The sequence below is a fragment of the Salvelinus namaycush genome, chromosome 31 (assembly GCF_016432855.1).
Source record: "Salvelinus namaycush isolate Seneca chromosome 31, SaNama_1.0, whole genome shotgun sequence".
Taxonomy (NCBI): domain Eukaryota; kingdom Metazoa; phylum Chordata; class Actinopteri; order Salmoniformes; family Salmonidae; genus Salvelinus; species Salvelinus namaycush.
In genome coordinates this window covers 44,248,998-44,267,571 of record NC_052337.1, presented here as the reverse complement: position 1 = coordinate 44,267,571, position 18,574 = coordinate 44,248,998, and the positions used below count along the sequence as shown (strand labels likewise).

The 18,574-nt window shown below is 42.9% G+C and overlaps 1 protein-coding gene across 2 annotated transcripts in view; it reads right to left on the bottom strand.

Annotated features, from left to right (window-relative positions):
• The window catches only part of LOC120025907 (E3 ubiquitin-protein ligase UHRF1-like), a 41,090-nt gene that overhangs the window by 16,360 nt on the left and 6,156 nt on the right, over positions 1-18,574 (bottom strand). For both annotated transcript variants that reach the window (XM_038970625.1, XM_038970623.1), the window contains exons 2-7: positions 16,136-16,606; positions 12,943-13,271; positions 5,596-5,814; positions 5,249-5,358; positions 4,682-4,868; positions 2,158-2,281 (exon numbers count right to left, since the gene is read on the bottom strand). In XM_038970625.1, the coding sequence (XP_038826553.1) occupies positions 2,158-2,281; positions 4,682-4,868; positions 5,249-5,358; positions 5,596-5,814; positions 12,943-13,271; positions 16,136-16,606 (1,440 nt within the window). The remainder of the gene's footprint in view (positions 1-2,157; positions 2,282-4,681; positions 4,869-5,248; positions 5,359-5,595; positions 5,815-12,942; positions 13,272-16,135; positions 16,607-18,574) is intronic.

Below are 18,574 nucleotides of genomic sequence, written 5' to 3'. Positions count from 1 at the left end.
ATTTTGTCTCACTGGCCTACACACAATACCCCATAATGTGGAATTATGTTTTTAGACATTTTTACAAATTAATTAAAAATGAAAAGCTGAAATGTCATGATTCAAAAAGTATTCAACCTCTTTGTTATAGCAAACCTTAAAGTTCAGGAGTAAACAATTTGCTTAACAGGTCACATAAGTTGCATGGACTTACTCTGTTTGCAATAATAAAGTAAAACATTTTTTTAATGACTACCTCATCTCTGTACCCCACACATACAGATAATTGTAAGGTCCCTCAGTCGAACAGTGAATTTCAAACACAGATTCAACGACAAAGACCAGGGAAGTTTTCCAATGCATCGCATAAAAAACGGGTAAAAAAAAAAAAACAGACATTAAATATCCCTTTGAGCATGGTGAAGTTATTAATTACACTTTGGATGGTGTATCAATACACCCAGTCACGACAAAGATACAGACGTCCTTCCTAACTCAGTTGCCAGAGAGGAAGGAAACCGCTCAGGGATTTCACCATGAGTCCAATGGTGACTTTAAAAACAGTTACAGAGTTTAATGGCTGTGATAGGAGAAAACTGAGGATGGATCCACAACATTGTAGTTACTCCACAATACTAACCTAAATGACAGAGTGAAAAGGAAGCCGGTAGAGCATCCTGTTTGCAATAACTCGTCAAGTGAAACTGCAAAGAAATGGACTATATATCCTGAAAACAAAGTGTTATGTTTGGAGCAATTCCAACACAAAACATCAATGAGTATGAACGAGATATTTCTGTATTTTATTTTCAATACATTTTGGGAAAATTATAAAAACATGTTTTCACTTTGTCATTATGGGGTATTGTGTGTAAATGGGGTGAGGAAAACAATATTTAATAAATGTTAAATTCAGGCTGTAACACATCAAATTATTAGTCAAGGGGTATGAATCGTTTCTGAAAGCACTGTATATGTAGTACATAGCTACCTCAATTACCTCGTACCCCAGCAGATCGGCTCGGTACTGGTACTGCCTGTATATAACCATGTTATTTTTTTACTCATTATTTGCTGTGTATTTAGTTCTTGTGTCACTATTTACATTTTGGATTGCATTTTTTTTTTATCTTACCTTTAACTCTGCATGGTTGGAAAAGGACCCGATTTAGATTTAATGAAAATGCCATGCTGCATTGTTGACAACATGACCGAGTGGCGAAGATTACTGTTCGATTTGAGAAGGACGCTCCTCCCTCACGGGCCATAGACCGATGCCCCGCATAATCCAATCTGGATTATGCCTCAGCATAATCCAATCTGCCCAGTCACTCTGCTACAAAGCTGTGAAGGAGAGATCTACTTCGTATTGCTAATATTGTGACTCAACAGGCCGAAAGCTCAGTTTACTCAACTAGCCTGGGCTTCTGTTAGCAGCACAAGGCGCTAGACAATGACAGTGTCTCGCTCACTCATTCAGCTGCCAGAAACCAAGGGGGTCCTCCTGCTGAGTGTCACATAACGTGAGTTGTGGCATTAACATATTTGCTCCAGTCCAGGCCAAGATATCGCCTCTTTCTAAAGTAAAATAAACAATGAGTCAAATTGGAATTGACCCCAACCCCCTGGTGTAACCCTTGTTATTAGAAACTGTTCTTCGTCTTGTAGACACTGGCCGTGCCCCGAATACCCGCACTTACTTTCTAAATAGTAGGCCTTTTGGGTTTGCAAAAAATGTAATAAAAAATGTAGTATGCTTTAAAAATGCCAGGATGTCATACCTATTCCAGCTTTTCATCTACTTGTATTTGCTGCACACTACTGAGGAATAGAATAGTCTTTCAAGACCAAAGTGTGTTTGACAACAGCTGATAATCAGCTGAGGGGACACGCTGTACCAAAATGAACAAACGGCAGGAATCAACACAATTGCACATTAGATGACCCATTCTGAGTAGAATGAGCCTGGTATGCTGATTTTTGTTGCTTACTGCATTCATTTTTACTAAACAGTCACTCCTAAATAGTATTTTGATTAGTACACAGTATGCAGTTTAAGTAGGTAGTAGGCAAGCCAGATTTCAGACACAGCCCCTGTCACCTTTCCCCATTCCCTCTGACTCTCTGTTGGGGCTAAGGGGTTAGAGTAGTTAATATTATAGACCCGGTCTGTCTCACCTTGCCCCAGTCCCTCTGACTCTCTGTATGGGCTGATGGCATCTTTGCTTTCTTCTTACTGGCCTTCAGCTTCTCACCAGCCTTCACAACCTCGCTAGTGTCATTCTTACAGGTGGGACAGTACCTGCCAAGTAAAACAGGCAAGAGCCAAAACTCAGTCACTTAATGGAGTAGCTGCACCACCCTCTCAGAGCATGATCAATATAGGGAGTCAATATAGGGGGCGTGTTGTGTTTGATGGACAGAAGATAAACTACTGTTGGTGCTATACTTTTGGTGTCATTGTCTCTTGTAACTTAGAAACCTTTGATACCCACCATAAAAATCTGGCACTAAAGAAAACATACATACACACATATACACATACACACATATATATATATATACACATACACATATATATATACACATATATACACACACACATATATACACACACACACATATATATACAGTGGGGAGAACAAGTATTTGATACACTGCCGATTTTGCAGGTTTTCCTACTTACAAAGCATGTAGAGGTCTGTAATTTTTATCATAGGTACACTTCAACTGTGAGAGACGGAATCTAAAACAAAAATCCAGAAAATCTCATTGTATGATTTTTAAGTAATTAATTTGCATTTTATTGCATGACATAAGTATTTGATCACATACCAACCAGTAAGAATTCCGGCTCTCACAGATCTGTTAGTTTTTCTTTAAGAAGCCCTCCTGTTCTCCACTCATTACCTGTATTAACTGCACCTGTTTGAACTCGTTACCTGTATAAAAGACACCTGTCCACACACTCAATCAAACAGACTCCAACCTCTCCACAATGGCCAAGACTAGTGAGCTGTGTAAGGACATCAGGGATACAATTGTAGACCTGCACAAGGCTGGGATGGGCTACAGGACAATAGGCAAGCAGCTTGGTGAGAAGGCAACAACTGTTGGCGCAATTATTAGAAAATGGAAGAAGTTCAAGATGACGGTCAATCACCCTCGGTCTGGGGCTCCATGCAAGATCTCACCTTGTGGGGCATCAATGATCACGAGGAAGGTGAGGGATCAGCCCAGAACTACACGGCAGGACCTGGTCAATGACCTGAAGAGAGCTGGGACCACAGTCTCAAAGAAAACCATTAGTAACACACTACGCCGTCATGGATTAAAATCCTGCAGTGCACGCAAGGTCCCCCTGCTCAAGCCAGCGCATGTCCAGGCCCGTCTGAAGTTTGCCAATGACCATCTGGATGATCCAGAGGAGGAATGGGAGAAGGTCATGTGGTCTGATGAGACAAAAATAGAGCTTTTTGGTCTAAACTCCACTCGCCGTGTTTGGAGGAAGTAGAAGGATGAGTACAACCCCAAGAACACCATCCCAACCGTGAAGCATGGAGGTGGAAACATCATTCTTTGGGGATGCTTTTCTGCAAAGGGGACAGGACGACTGCACCGTATTGAGGGGAGGATGGATGGGGCCATGTATCGCAAGATCTTGGCCAACAACCTCCTTCCCTCAGTAAAAGCATTGAAGATGGGTCGTGGCTGGGTCTTCCAGCATGACAACGACCCGAAACACACAGCCAGGGCAAATAAGGAGTGGCTCCGTAAGAAGCATCTCAAGGTCCTGGAGTGGCCTAGCCAGTCTCCAGACCTGAACCCAATAGAAAATATGTGGAGGGAGCTGAAAGTCCGTATTGCCCAGCGACAGCCCCGAAACCTGAAGGATCTGGAGAAGGTCTGTATGGAGGAGTGGGCCAAAATCCCTGCTGCAGTGTGTGCAAACCTGGTCAAGAACTACAGGAAACGTATGATCTCTGTAATTGCAAACAAAGGTTTCTGTACCAAATATTAAGTTCTGCTTTTCTGATGTATCAAATACTTATGTCATGCAATAAAATGCTAACTAATTACTTAAAAATCATACAATGTGATTTTCTGGATTTTTGTTTTAGATTCTGTCTCTCACAGTTGAAGTGTACCTATGATAAAAATTACAGACCTCTACATGCTTTATAAGTAGGAAAACCTGCAAAATCGGCAGTGTATCAAATACTTGTTCTCCCCACTGTACATACACACACATATATATATATATATATACACACACACATATATTTATATACACACACACACATATATACATACACATATATATTTATATACACACACACACATATACATATACACACACACACATACATATATATACAGATTCATAAGGCTAAAGCCATTTCTCAGTCATCACTGACATGCAAAAATGACTAACACTCACAATGCGTGTTTGTTCATCATTAGAATCAATGGACCACATATTGTACATGCACCACCAGCCATTAGTGCACAGGTCTATGGGTCGGTCTCTGTCTACATCCCAAATGCAACCCTATTCCCTACATAGAGCACTACTGTACTTTTGACCAGGGCCCATAGTAGTGCACTGTATAGGGAATAGGGTGCCATTTGGGATGCTGCCTACAGTATGTGTGAGTGAGTGTAGCGCCCCCAAATGGTGGGAGTGCATAGTGAAGCTCACCAGTCCTCGTCGTCTGGTATAGTGGAGAGCGGTGGGTTGAGGCAGTAAATGTGGAAGGCCATGTTACATTCGTCACACAGCAGCTGCATGTGGGCGTCCTGCTTCCCTCCGCACACACAGCACGAGCAGAACCTGCACTCAGAGTCGGGGTCCGCCTTGCAGTGCTTACACTCGGGCCCGCTCTTCCCTGGATCAATCCCAGCGTGCGTAGAGTACACACACACACACACAGACACGTGAAAACATACACACGCACCAGTGTGCACACACCCACAAACGGAGACAGACAAATACATATGCAAACAATTACCGCACACACAGGCAAACAAAAACACAAAACAAATACCCATGCACACACACACACACGCAAACCAAAACACACATACTGCTGGCAATAAACCATGTGAAATTGCAAATTGTGCCATTTTGTAATGGCCATTTTCGACGGGACATTTTATCATTGAGGCTACTTGACGAAAACAACTCAGAGTGAATTCTCAATATTACCCCCTTAACCCTATCCTAGCCCTGACTGGCTGGTCTGAAGACTGTAGTATTGAAGCGTACGTTTGAACTGGCCATCTGCAGCAGACAGTGAGGGTGCTCCAGTCTTCTCAATCTGATAGATCTCATCCAGAAACAACAGCTTACAGTCTGGGATGACGTCCCCTGGCCCGCTGCGGGGGTGGGGTGGGGGTGGTGGGGGGGGGGGTTGGAGAAAGAAAGAACAGTCCTCTTTCAACAACAGTCAGCAGAAATATCTACATTGCATTACAGGCCTACGTGGTTCACAATACAACCAATAAGTATCCCACAGCCCTTACCCATAGACTTACATATGATTATATGAAACACTGGTAAAATGAACCTCTTCTTTTGCCTTGGGTTTATACACCACAGCTCTAGTCTCTTACCCCAGTAGGATCTTGACGCGGACCTCCTTGTTGGTTCTGGAGATCTCATTGAGCGCAGTAATCTCAGCGTCGAACCAGAACCCCCTCTCCTCTGGGATCTCAATGTTGTAGTTCACCATGACAACAAGGCCTACACTGAGCTGGTCCCACCGGAGCAGAGTCCGAGCCCGCGGCCTCACGTTACCGCCGCACATCTCCACCACGCCGTTCTCAGGGTAACTAGGGAGAGAACATCATCATCATCATCATTTTTTTTATTTCACCTTTATTTAACCAGGTAGGCTAGTTGAGAACAAGTTCTCATTTGCAACTGCGACCTGGCCAAGATAAAGCATAGCAGTGTGAACAGACAACAACACAGAGTTACACGTGGAGTAAACAATAAACAAGTCAATAACATGGTAGAAAAAAAGAGAATCTATATACAATGTGTGCAAAAGGCATGAGGAGGTAGGCAATAAATCGAATAATTACAATTTAGCAGATTAACACTGTCACCATCATTATAAACATCAACATTACATCAAATATCAAAAAACTTCACCTAATGAATTCGTAATAAAGTATGATATCCCAGATGTGTAAAACTCAAAACTAGTTATCCTCAAAAGGCATACAGAACTACGTAGTAGTTTCACTTAGTTATACCTGTTACTCAGATGTAGCAAGCTGAGTCGAGAAACTGCAAGGACAGGCCAAAATTATATATTTTTTAAATTAATAACATTTTTTTTTTTTAAAGACAGCCAGACAAGAGAAATTGGAATTTCACACACGTAAGCACAAAACTTCAGAGACAAAAATCAGTATAATATGCAGCTTGGACTGGGACTAATGCAACAGGCTTAAGAAAGGGTTTAACAACTCTGTATCTCCATAAGAACAGACAGAGGAGGAAATGAAACACTGTGTATATGTTGCAAAAACATCCCGTCTGGAAAAAAAGACAACTCTAAAAAAGGTGGCATATATATATATATGTGTGTGACTAACTCATCACTCCAAAGTCAGTGAGCCCTGAAGGTTTCTAAGGTTAAGAGAGTTACTTATACTTCAAAAGAATGTCCGACATAAAACCGGTAGAGGTGGTCAGTCCCGGAGAGGTCAAACAAGAAAGGTGATTGACTATTTCAAAAAAGGGACAGTGAACGCTGGAGACTAGCTCACACACCAAGGCCCGCTTTAGGCAACGCTTTCATCACAATCCAGCACGTACTCTCTGCAGTGTCACAAGTCACAGAGCTCCTCCCCAGCATCACTACATTGAAGCATGGTCACACAATTTAAGTGACAAGCACACTAGACACATCTTTATCTTTCATAAACTGCTGAGTAGTTTGTGGGATTTTACCGTTGATATTCCCAACACACCCGTCCGAGAAATGGGACAGTGGTAGAGTCCTATCTGACCAGAGGAGGCTGACTGATTATTTTGACATAATATTTTGCTGATGGATGACAAGATAAATCGGGTTCACAGACATTAGCATGGTGAAGCGGCTTAGTAGCCACTGGCTGTACTGTGAAGGTGCTAGCTACAGTCGTACGTCTCCTATTTCTACTGTCTAGTGTCCTTCACATTCTCCTCTCCTCTCCCTGCAATGTGCTCCGTGCACACTCAAGTTCATGTTCTGAATTCTTATCCATGGTTCCACACACACCCTACCTCTATAGCACCAGGGCTGACGCTTTACACAGAGGGAGAGAGAAAGACCAGCCTACGGTTCACAGCAATATCCTCTACGTGTGTGTGTTTTGGTGCCTGTGTACGTGCATACCAGAACACATTGTAGAATAATAGTGAAGACATCAAAACTATGAAATAACACATATGGAATCATGTATTAATCCCCCAAAAAAGAAGTGTTAAACAAATATGTATTTTATATTTGAGATTCTTCAAAGTAGCCACCCTTTGCCTTGACAGCTTTGCTCACTCTTGGCATGCTCTCAACCAGCTTCATGAGGTAGTCACCTGGAATGCATTTCAATTAACAGGTGTGCCTTGTTAAAAGTTCATTTGTGGCTACTTTTAAGACTCTCAATCTATATTTTGATTTGTTTAACACTTTTTTGGTTACTACAGGATTCCATATGTGTTATTTCATAGTTTTGATGTCTTCACTATTATTCTACAATGTAGAAAATAGTAAAAAAGAAAGAAAAACCCTGGAATGAGTAGGTGTGTCCAATCTTTTGTCTGGTACAGTAGATCGAATAGTAACACTAGCGAAGAAAGCTTGAGCACATTGATAGCTCCGAGATGTTGATGTGAGGGTAGCAGGCTAGAGGCATGAATTTCCTTTTTTGGGTGGAGGGGATTACAGAAGCTCCGCAAGGGGAGAACAGAACAGAACAAAAGTCAGTGCTCAGCACACAGTGTTCCTGTGGCAAAGGAGAGACGGGAACAACCCAGTGGAAGAGATTAGAGTCCACCCGGGCCGGCCCCACAGACCCTCATACTGTACACAGCGCCTGTGAAGAGCAGGAAACTAGAAGTGGTTCTAGAATGGAATTTAGAATCTGGGTTTTAGAATCTGGACTCTAAAATCTGGAAACTACAATTTAGAATCTAGACTCTAGAGAATTTAGAGTGTTAACTGAAGAAACTATGAAAGTGTTCGTCATCATCATCATATGTAGACGACCAAACAGAGCACCTATACTGCATGTAGAGGAGGTGTGTGAAAACGAGTATTTCTCCTTAGCTCAAATGAAGCACTACCATGGTTGTCAGATAAGCAGCATGGTTTGATAGGGTGTCTGGGAGTCAGAGGACACACACACACACCGACAGACACCAACGCAGAGGAGTCTGGCTGATCTTAGCCGAGTGTAATTACGCCATGACGACATCACATGGGCGAAATGATCCCATTCTGTTAATCTCCCTGTTCATTTGTAATTTAATATTTCAATGGAAACCTTGTTTCTTTTTTTAAAGATCTGTTTAATCAAATTTAATCTGAAAACAAGAGGGGAGGATAAGTGAGTGAAGTGCAGGAGAGGACAGTGTGTGGAGGAGTAGCTGACTAGTATTGGAGGTGAATAGGCAGTCCTGGAGCTATGAGCTACTCAAACAATAAGGGTTGCTTAGTGTTTAAACAGTATTCGTTTAGAACTAAATGGAATTGCAGGCCTTTTGATCTCAGCAATCATGGAATACTGAATTAGACCTCTTACATTTAAGTACAAGGTCTAATTAATACGGCTAAATCGCAGAGCAGAAATATGGTGGCAGTCAGAGCTTCACTAATACAGTGACTGTCACAATTGCAAGATAGCATGTAGCGTGCCCTTTGCAGCGATGCAATAATACATTCCTTCTGGTCTTTTTTTATATAACCATTTAATCTGATAATTGTTTATACCTTATTTATACTTTCCAGAGTTTTTTCTTTGCTTGGATGGATATACATGCATCAGTCGTGCCAAACGCTACACTGAAAGCATTGGTTGGGCCGAAAGCGAGACCCACCATAAGCCAGATCTGAGACGCTTGTTATAATGGAGAAACAGGCCAAAAGAATGCAGACGATTCTCCATCTTGGAGGCAACGCTTTTGAGCCTCATTAATTAAGATTTCTTACAGATTAGTCCAAGACTTAAGTAAAACAGGTGGTTTCAGTTCTGACAAGCTGTTTTTCGGCCTCAAATTATACAGCAGGCAGGCGAGCCTTGGAAAGCCTTGCCTAACCACAACACACCGAGAGAGAGAGAGAAAAAAGCTGCTTGGCTTGGGGTCATTTGAAATATAAATGTTTATTTCCCATCATCATACTGAAATATGACCAATGTGTAGAACAGGGGTGTCCAAACTCATTCCACGCAGGGCCGAGAGTCTGCTGGTTTTTGGTTTCTCCTTTCAATTTGTGTCCAATGAAGACCTGTACAACCAAGTGAGGAGAGTTCCGAACCCATCAGTCACCTTAATTCATCAATCAAACAAGAGAGGAGCAAAAAACCTGCAGAGACTCGGCCCTCTGTGGAATGAGTTTGATACATATGGGCTCGAGAGATTGGTAGCTACAGAAGTGGTGTAAGTGGTTCACTAAGCAAAGAGCTTTTATACACCTCACTCGCAACATGCTAGATGTACAGCTCGATTTTAGGCAGCAATTGGAATGGGGTTTAGAGTAACGCTCCCGAGAACGCCGCGGTTACCTTGGAAACGGCTCCTTTGAATTCATTTCCCTGAAAAAGATGACTCCAAATTCCATCTAGCAGCTTCTATCCTCCTTTCCCTTATAAGCTGCAGGCAGACAGGCAGGCAGAATCAGGGGCTGTGGTTTTAAACTAGTTGCCCCAACCCAACCCCTTTTCCTTTCCCTCTGAACCAAAGAGTTGTAGGTTTACATCCCCAACAAAACGAACTTTCACCATCCAGCAGGATGTAGGGTGATTTCTGATTAATTACGTAAAAGAGTACAAGAACAAAACAGTTATATTAATACGTTGCAGATGTTAGCTACTGTGACGACCCTCTCATTGTCTGCCGAATTCTCTCTTTACACTTGTTTTCCTTAACAGGATGACGGTGGGCGGAGCCGGGAGGGTCGTCAGCGAAATGGGACACACCTGGGCTCGGGTGTGTTCCGGGGATAAATACACCTTCCCCCCATTCATTGAGGAGCCTTCTCTCCACACAGACATACTATTTTTGGTTGTGGCATTTTGTGGCTTGTTTGTTTTGGCACCTCTCATTATCACCATCTTTGTACGCAACCACTCTCTTACACTACTGATTACGGACTACCCACACACACAGCATTGTTAAATTGTATATATAGTTTACTTTAGTTAATAAACCTATTTTTGTTATTCCGTTATCTGCACGTGGTCTCCCTCTTTGTTAAGGGCTACGAGCCGGTTCGTGACACTACTTTTGCAAACCTGTACATGTCGTCCAAGTTTTGGTTATAAACATCAACTGCTGACAATGTTTTCCAGAGAGGCCATGGAAGTTGTGTAAAAATGAGACTCAACATCTCAGATTACCAACTGACTTGTCTACTGTATTAAATCTGGTTCTTATGCCATTACTCCAGGTGACTAGCCAGTGTCGGAGGGTTATCCATCTGTCCTAAAACATGCAAAGCTCACTGGTCTACAGACACTTCATTTTTTGGGGGAATGGATTTCTGAGACAGGAAATAACTCTGTTGCCTTTTGGCCTGCCTTTGAACTCAATTTGACTCACTGGCCGGTGCCCCACCAGGCTAGTAAGGAAAACAGTTAATGCTGCCGTTTCATTACTGCCTGAGCTTTAGTTTTCCAGGTCAAAGGTTACTGAGGGAGTGGCTGGCACTTCTGGTGCGGCAATACATAAAAGGGGTATTATGTTAGATTTATCACCACTTATATTGCATGCAATCGCACCTCCTCTGTATTTACTGGGGCGGGGACTACATACTGTAAGGGGATATCAAAGCACTTCTACGGCCAAATATATGGCATGTAATGGCATCTCCTGAACTCCCCAGCAACCCCAGTCTACACAGCTCTGACACAGTGAGCTCCAAACGCTTTTGGACAGTGACCCCTTTTTTTGTTGTTGTTTTGGCTCTGTACTCCAGCACTTTGGATTTGAAATGATACATTGACTATTGGGTTAAAGGGCAGACTGTCAGCTTTAATTTGAGGGTATTTTCATCCATATCGGGTGAACCTTTTAGAAATTACAGCACTTTTTGTACCTAGCACCCCCCATTTTTGCGGACCAAAAGTATTGGTACGAATTCACTTACGTTTATTAAAGTAGTCCAAAGTTTAGTATTTGGTCCCATATTCATAGCACGCAATGACTACGTCAAGCTTGTGACTCTACAAATGTGTTGGATGCATTTTCTGTTTGTTTTGGTTGCGTTTCAGATTACTTTGTCCCCAATAGAAATTTGAGTCACTTTTATTGTAAATAAGAATAGAATGTTTCTAAACACTTCTGCATTAATGTGGATGCTACCATGATTACTGATAGTCCTGAATGAATCGTGAATAATGACGAGTGAGAAAGTAAGACGCACAAATATTCATACCGCCAAGACATGCTAACCTTTCACCATTACAATAATAGGGGAGGTTAGCATTTTAGGGGGGTGTGATATTTATGCCTCTCTTTCTCAGGATTATCCATAATCATGGTAGCATCCACATTAAAGTAGAAGTGTTTCGAAACATATTGTATTCTAATTTACAATAAAAGTGACTCCAAGGGCCTCCTGAGTAGCACGGTGGTCTAGCTGTGCCACTAGAGATTCTGGGTTCGAGTCCAGGCTGTCGCAGCCAGCCGCGATCGGGAGACCCATGGGGTGGCGCACAATTGGCCCAGCGTTTTCCGGGTTAGGGGAGGGTTTGGCCGGCAGAGATGTTCTTGTCCCATCGCGCTCTAGCGACTCCTGTGGCGGGCCGGGCACATGCACGCTGACACGGTCGCCAGGTGTACTGTGTTTCTTCCAATGCGACTGGCTTCCGGGTTAAGCAGGCATTGTGTCAAGAAGCAGTGCGGCTTGGTTGGGTCGTGTTTCGGAGGACGCACGGGACCGTCGCCTCTCCCGAGCCCGTACGGGAGTTGCAGTGATGAGACAAGACTAACTGCAAGTTACACCAATTGGATATCACAAAATTAGGTAGAAAAAGGGGCAAAATAAATATATTTTTTAAATTACTTCAAAATGACACAAAACATTATTTACCATTCATTTCTATTGGAAACAAAATAATCTGAAACAACCAAAATAAACCGCAAATGTATTCAATAAAATGTGTAGAGTCACAAGCTTGATGTAGTCATTGTGTGCTATGAATATGGGACCAAACACTACGCTTTTTACTAATTTATTAATACACATACAGTATAAGTGAATTTGTCCCAATACTTTTGGTCCCCTAAAATGGGGGGGGGGGACTAGGTACCAAAAAAATTCTGTAATTTCAAAACGGTTCACCCAATATGGATGAAAATACCCTGAAATGAAAGCTGACAGTCTCCACTTCAACCTCAGTAATTGTATCATTTCAAATCCAAAGTGCTGGAGTACAGAGCAAAAACCACAAAAACTGTCCCAATACTTTTAGAGCTCACTGTACCTGGTCGGATTCATCACAACATATCGTACTCCTACTTACCAACCAAAAGTAGGTGACCCATTCCAAAAGAATAGGACCTACTGTAACACGCCTTAAAGAAACCAAATAGCAGGGAATTAAGGAAAGCAAACCTGGGTGGGTGAAACTATCAATTGTAGATGACCCCTCCCCAAAAAGGGGGGAAAATAAATCCAAAATAGGGTTCCTAAGTGGGAATACCGACAAGTCATGCTGCCTTTTTCCTCAGGTGCACCAACTTACTCGTCATATTTGATATGGTACGTGACATCCTCCTTTTCTTTGTCTGTGGCAGTAGAGTCTGTTTGAGAGGTGGAGGACCCAGGCCCATTGTCCGAGTTTAACATAGAATTATTATTTCCATTACTATTGTCCGTGGAGGAGGAGGGGTGGCTTTGGCCTTGGCCCGGCTCTGTCTCCAGCTTGCCATTAGTCCTTTTGCTAGGCCTGCCAACCTTCCCCGCTGTAGGAGCTTTGCTGTTCTGACCCTTTGGGGTTCGTGTCACGTTGTCGATGCAGGCTTCAAACCAGGCACCGATGCTTATGTCTCTGCAGTCCACCAACTCATTTATCTGGGAGATAAGAAAAATTAAATAGTTTAGCTTTTAAATATTCATAAAATTACACGTTATTCTTTATAATTTTAAGAGTACATCTGGTTTCGGTATTAATGAAAGCAGGTGTCTGGATAATTAAATGTATGTTGCATCAAATAAAAATGACAAAGACATATTGGACATTTCTAAAAGAAATAGACCTCTGCAATTACTTCTAAAATACCCATAAAAAACGTTTACTATTGTTGGCAAGCATTTGTTTACAATGGAATACAAAGTGGCTGAAAAAAAACATCAGTGGACCACTGGAAGCAACAAAATGAGAAAGACTTTTAAGTGTGAAATTGTTTTAGCTAATGGGGTTTAGCTATCAGTTCTCCAACTAGCCTCTGTTTATTTAAAGGCCCAGTGCAGTCAAATATATATTTCCACTTGTGAACAACTATGATTATGCCCTTTTAGTGTAAGAGCTGTTTGAAAAGACCGCCTGAAATTTCTGCCTGTTTTGGTGGGATGGAGTTTTGGCCTGCCTGGTGACATCATCAGGCAGGAAATTAGTTAATAGACCAATAAGAAAGAGTTCCAAACCTCTCTGCAAATCACAGCTGCATTGGACCTTTAACGATGGAAGAAGAGCAAAGCACACAACTGAGACAGACCGAGTTTGGCCTTGCCCCTCCTTGTCTGAGGCGTGGGCCTAGCAATGTTGATATTACAATGTGTATCATGGCTAAAGGAATTGAGATTTGCAGAAGCAGTGAGCTCTATACCGTTTATTTAAGTTAATGGTTGCAGGTTCAGAGTATCATTGATACCGAGTGCCACTCTTTTTTAGCAGTCCTTGTGGGCCTGTGGAGATGACACTGCTTTCACTATCTGTCTCCCCTGGAGCTAATGACATAACCACATGACATAGTAGTCTGAATGAAGCATCCTCAGACTGATTCTCATCCAGATATGAAGTGAGGAACCAAACACGCTTCTCCAGACTGTGGGTTTTGGAGAGCCCACTGTTTCTTCGTGACTAACACCCCACCCCCTCTCTCAAGGCCTTTATAATGACGTCTGAAATATTCTGTGTTCCGTGCATTCAAGGCTTGGGTCTGGATTCAGATCGCCTCTCGATGCGTCATCAGTTTATGTTATGATGAGTAGCATAGCATAGTTCGCTAATAGAGTTAGCAACTAAGGATTATATCACTGTTCTGGAATGTTCATCAGTTCTGGAATGTTCGTCAGTGAGTGTTTGTGGACAAAGGCTGAGGGGGGGAAAGTAACAACATCATAGTAAGGCAGCCTTTTGGTCTACTCTTAATATTCACATGCAGTACGAAATATTTTAGCTTTGGGACAACATCGGGAGTCTGTGTAGTGGTTGGACTTCCTGAGTTATGCATCGTTCTGGTGGGTGGCGACTGAAAATAACCCTAGCCCGGCTTCACCAAAAAACACATTTCCTGTCAACAAAAGCATATGTGTAATCTCTAGGAACTCTACTTACCAGACGTAAAGTGAAACGTGTCCCTCGCTATCAAATAAACATCTGAATCCAACTTTTGTCCAAACCGCACAGTATTCCTGCAGTGTAAACAGTGGTAGACTTCGTGGTAGGAAATCTAGCGTGAATTGCGTTGTCTACTGGCAGGAATGGTGCGCTTCGGACAAATGTTGGATTCAGACGTTTATTTGATAATGAGGGACACATCTCACTTTATGTCTGGTAAGTAGAGTTCCTAGAGATTATACATATGCTTTTGTTGACAGGAAACATTTTTTTTTGGGGTGGAGCCAGCTATATTGTGGTATTGTTATTTTCAGTTGCCACCCACCAGAACGATGGACAACTCAGGGAGTCCAGCCAATACACATACTTCCGATGATGTGTCCCAAAGCTAAGAATATATCAGAGTGCATACAATTTTGGTATGTCTATGCGTGATCCCTGCATACAATTAACCCACAACTGAGTCACACAGGGCCAGTCATCACCTTGATGGTAGATGGCTAGCACTGGCTTTTCATTGAGCCAAGAGACTGTTACTGCCCATGTTCCAGCAAATATCATTTACAGCCACTGTGGTTCACCAGCAGCAGGCCAGCATGCCTTTTCTCAGGGTTAAGTTCTGCGCATGTGTCTCTTGGCTTGGGTCTGCTTGGCATCCTTAGCCCCAGCTCCCCTGCAGCTTGGCTACGGTGTTAACTGTTAAGAGGACGTCTATCAAAACGTGTCAGCCTTGCCACTTACTGTAACGGAGTATAAAAAAAGAAATAAATTACCAAGAAAAATCTCAGCAACCGTTTGTTGCATGGCAATACATTTTTCCAACTCAAATGTCATTCATTGGGGAGATTAAACGTGTAGCAACATGGTTACCATGAGGTGAACGTGCAGAGCTCCAGTACAGACGTAATTCAACAGGGAAATGTAAGTAAAATGGCCCATATTCAAAACTCTTCTCGGGGTAGGAGTGCTGACGTAGGAACAAGTCCCCCCTGCCCATATCGTATTCATTATGATCTAAAAGGCTAAACTGATCCTATAAATCAGCACTCTTACTCCGAGATGCTTTGTGAATACGCACCTGAGAAAAGGACAACCTACACTGAATGTCTGTTAGCGTCACTCTAGAGTAGAGACAATGGATCAGGTCTGTCATGCATGTTCACAGACCGTTTCCCTGTTGGGGAAAGTGCTGTTGGGGAGAGTTGTAAAATACTGTTGGGGAGAGTTGTATCCTTAGGGGTCGCTTATGCTGGTTCATATCCGGCTCAAAAGCACCATTATTGAATGAACGTAATATTACATATTATATTATCTCATACACAAACCACAACCTGAGAGAAAATGGTACCACAGACCAGCAAGTTCTTTCTCTCACCTTGAACACCCCAATGCCGGCGTCTATGAGGAAGGGACGTGTAGAGGTTGATGGCTGGTTGTCGAGCTTCTCCAGCGGTGCTGGTGGACTAGAAGACTTGGCCCTGTTGTTATTGGGATCACTGGTGTTACTGGTTTTGGTACTGGTGGTACTGGTGTTGGTGGTACTGCTGTTACTGGTGGTTGTGTTGTTGTTGACTGTGGTGAGGGCAGGGATGGGTTTGGGGGCCACTATGGTAGGCTTGGATAGGGAGGGGGTGGTAGCTGCACCAGCCGTGGTGTTGGGGGTGGTGGGGGGCAGAGCTGTACTACTGGACATGGGCATGGTGTCACAGTCCTTAGGGTTGACAGGGGGTGCAATGGGCGGGACGAGGGGGCTGTCGGGAGCGTCCCCTGCCTGAGAACGGATCAGCAGCTGGACGATATCGTTCAGCCCCACGTTGTAGTCATATAGCGTGTGGCCATCTTCCATCTGAAAAATATTGACACACAAATGGATCTGTTAGCTCGGCAGACATTTTATTCTCCGTTTTGCTTGAGGTGGGTAAAACAGCTGTGTGATAGCCATACGCTGTTTGACTATCTTGCATTTGAAAAATCACACACACGGATCTGTTCGGCAGCCATTTTGGTGTAGTTTTTTCTTTTTTTGGGGGGGGGGGGTTCTCTTCTCAGGCACTGGCAGACATCTGCGCAATATTAAAATGAACAGCATAGCATTGCCGAGCAAACAAAGAGCTCGGCAAAAAGACAGAATTCCACGGTTCTTCAGAAGGGTGAGGGACAATGTGTTGATGCTCAACACCATTCGGAATAAAAGCTAAAAGCTACGGGGGAAAAAACAAACATCCATTCCTGAACAAAAAGACACAAATCTCTGTCTTCCACTGCGTTTTTTTCCTCAAATAAATACAGAAATAAAATAATAAATCTGGAGGGGGACACTACCTAAGTCGCTATTGGCAACCAATAAAGGAGCCCCCCCCCCTCCCCACCACCCCTCCATATCGACAAACTCCCTCCCCACAATCTCGGTCTGTCTTTCAGATGGTTGTGTGGCGCATTTCCGCAGTCATTGGTTTGTGTCAGAAAATGGCTCTACTCTGAGAGTGAGAGACTCCTCACATAAAGAAACATTGCATCTCTGGCTGCCTCATCACTCGCTATGTGTTTCAGTTACTGTATCTCTTGTTATAGCCTACTTCCATGAAAATGTTACGGTATAAATGGTGAGCAAACAGCTAGTTGTGTACCAATGGATCTACGTAGCTTCGTCTCATCAGAACAGAAGCGAGCGAGGTAGCCAGTGACCAGACCCTTTCCCATCCTCCATTGTGTTGGAGAAATAAGCATGGCCACTCGCGCCTCTCCTCGGTTACTTATTGAGGCAGAAAAGGAGAAACGAGAGTGAGGCGCTCCAGACTGGCTTATGACAGAGAGCGCAATCTCCCGTCCTCTAGCCTCCCTTATTTAATAATCTCGTGAAATTTAGAACAGAGCAGCCGCCCGTGATCGCCACACACACTATGGTCACCTGTCTGTGTGCGTTTGTCTGTGTCTATGGTCCGTCTGTCTGCCTGCCGTGTGGAGTGAACAGCATAGCCCAGAAATATAATTACTACCCATCACAGAACATTGACTTCAACGGGAATGTCCGTTCTAGTAATTCTATTTCTATGGTGGACTAGACACCATCATGGAGAAAAGGGACACCGGGCAGGCTGCGGCACACTGACTAGAATGAATCTATTGTGTCGGGAAAAGCCTATTTTATGTCATGCATGGTATCCCATAACACAGCGTACATTAGCCATGTTTGACCTTTAACTGGAGAGTCAATTACTATTTGCATAATCTCCCTCTTCAACAAGACATTTTATAGGCTCCTTAGGGCTTAGGCAATAACAATAATTACACTCAAAAACCCAGGTCCAGTTAGTAACCATGATATCGGATGTTATAACACTTCTACAAATGTGGGGTTTAGCTATTGTCAAGGGATGGTAAAATATTTGGGCGATCGGACGTCTTCCATCCTGTCTGTTTGAAAAGTTATGGCTGGGCGATTCTGTGTAAAAGTTGACCTGAGCGTTCATTTCCAAATGAAACCGTTATCCTTAAAAGGTCTATGTGTTGGAGTTCAAGCTTTATTTGAAAACGTTTAATTTCAGGAATTTTGACCATTTGCAGAGTAGGTGGCCAAGTCTCAAAAAAAGGCTTTTCAGTCAATCATATTTCATGGCTTTTAGAAAGGGCTCACAAAGCTTGTTTTTCCACTCACAGCTGTTCCCCGTATTCGTTACGAAGATGAGATGTTAATGAAGCAATACTAAGTTTTGCTTGCGTATTCTACAGTCTTGTAAAGGTATGAGGGTGGCTGGGACAGGCAATGTAACATCTATAAAAAAAATTATTGGGGGGGGGGGGGGTTCATAAAACA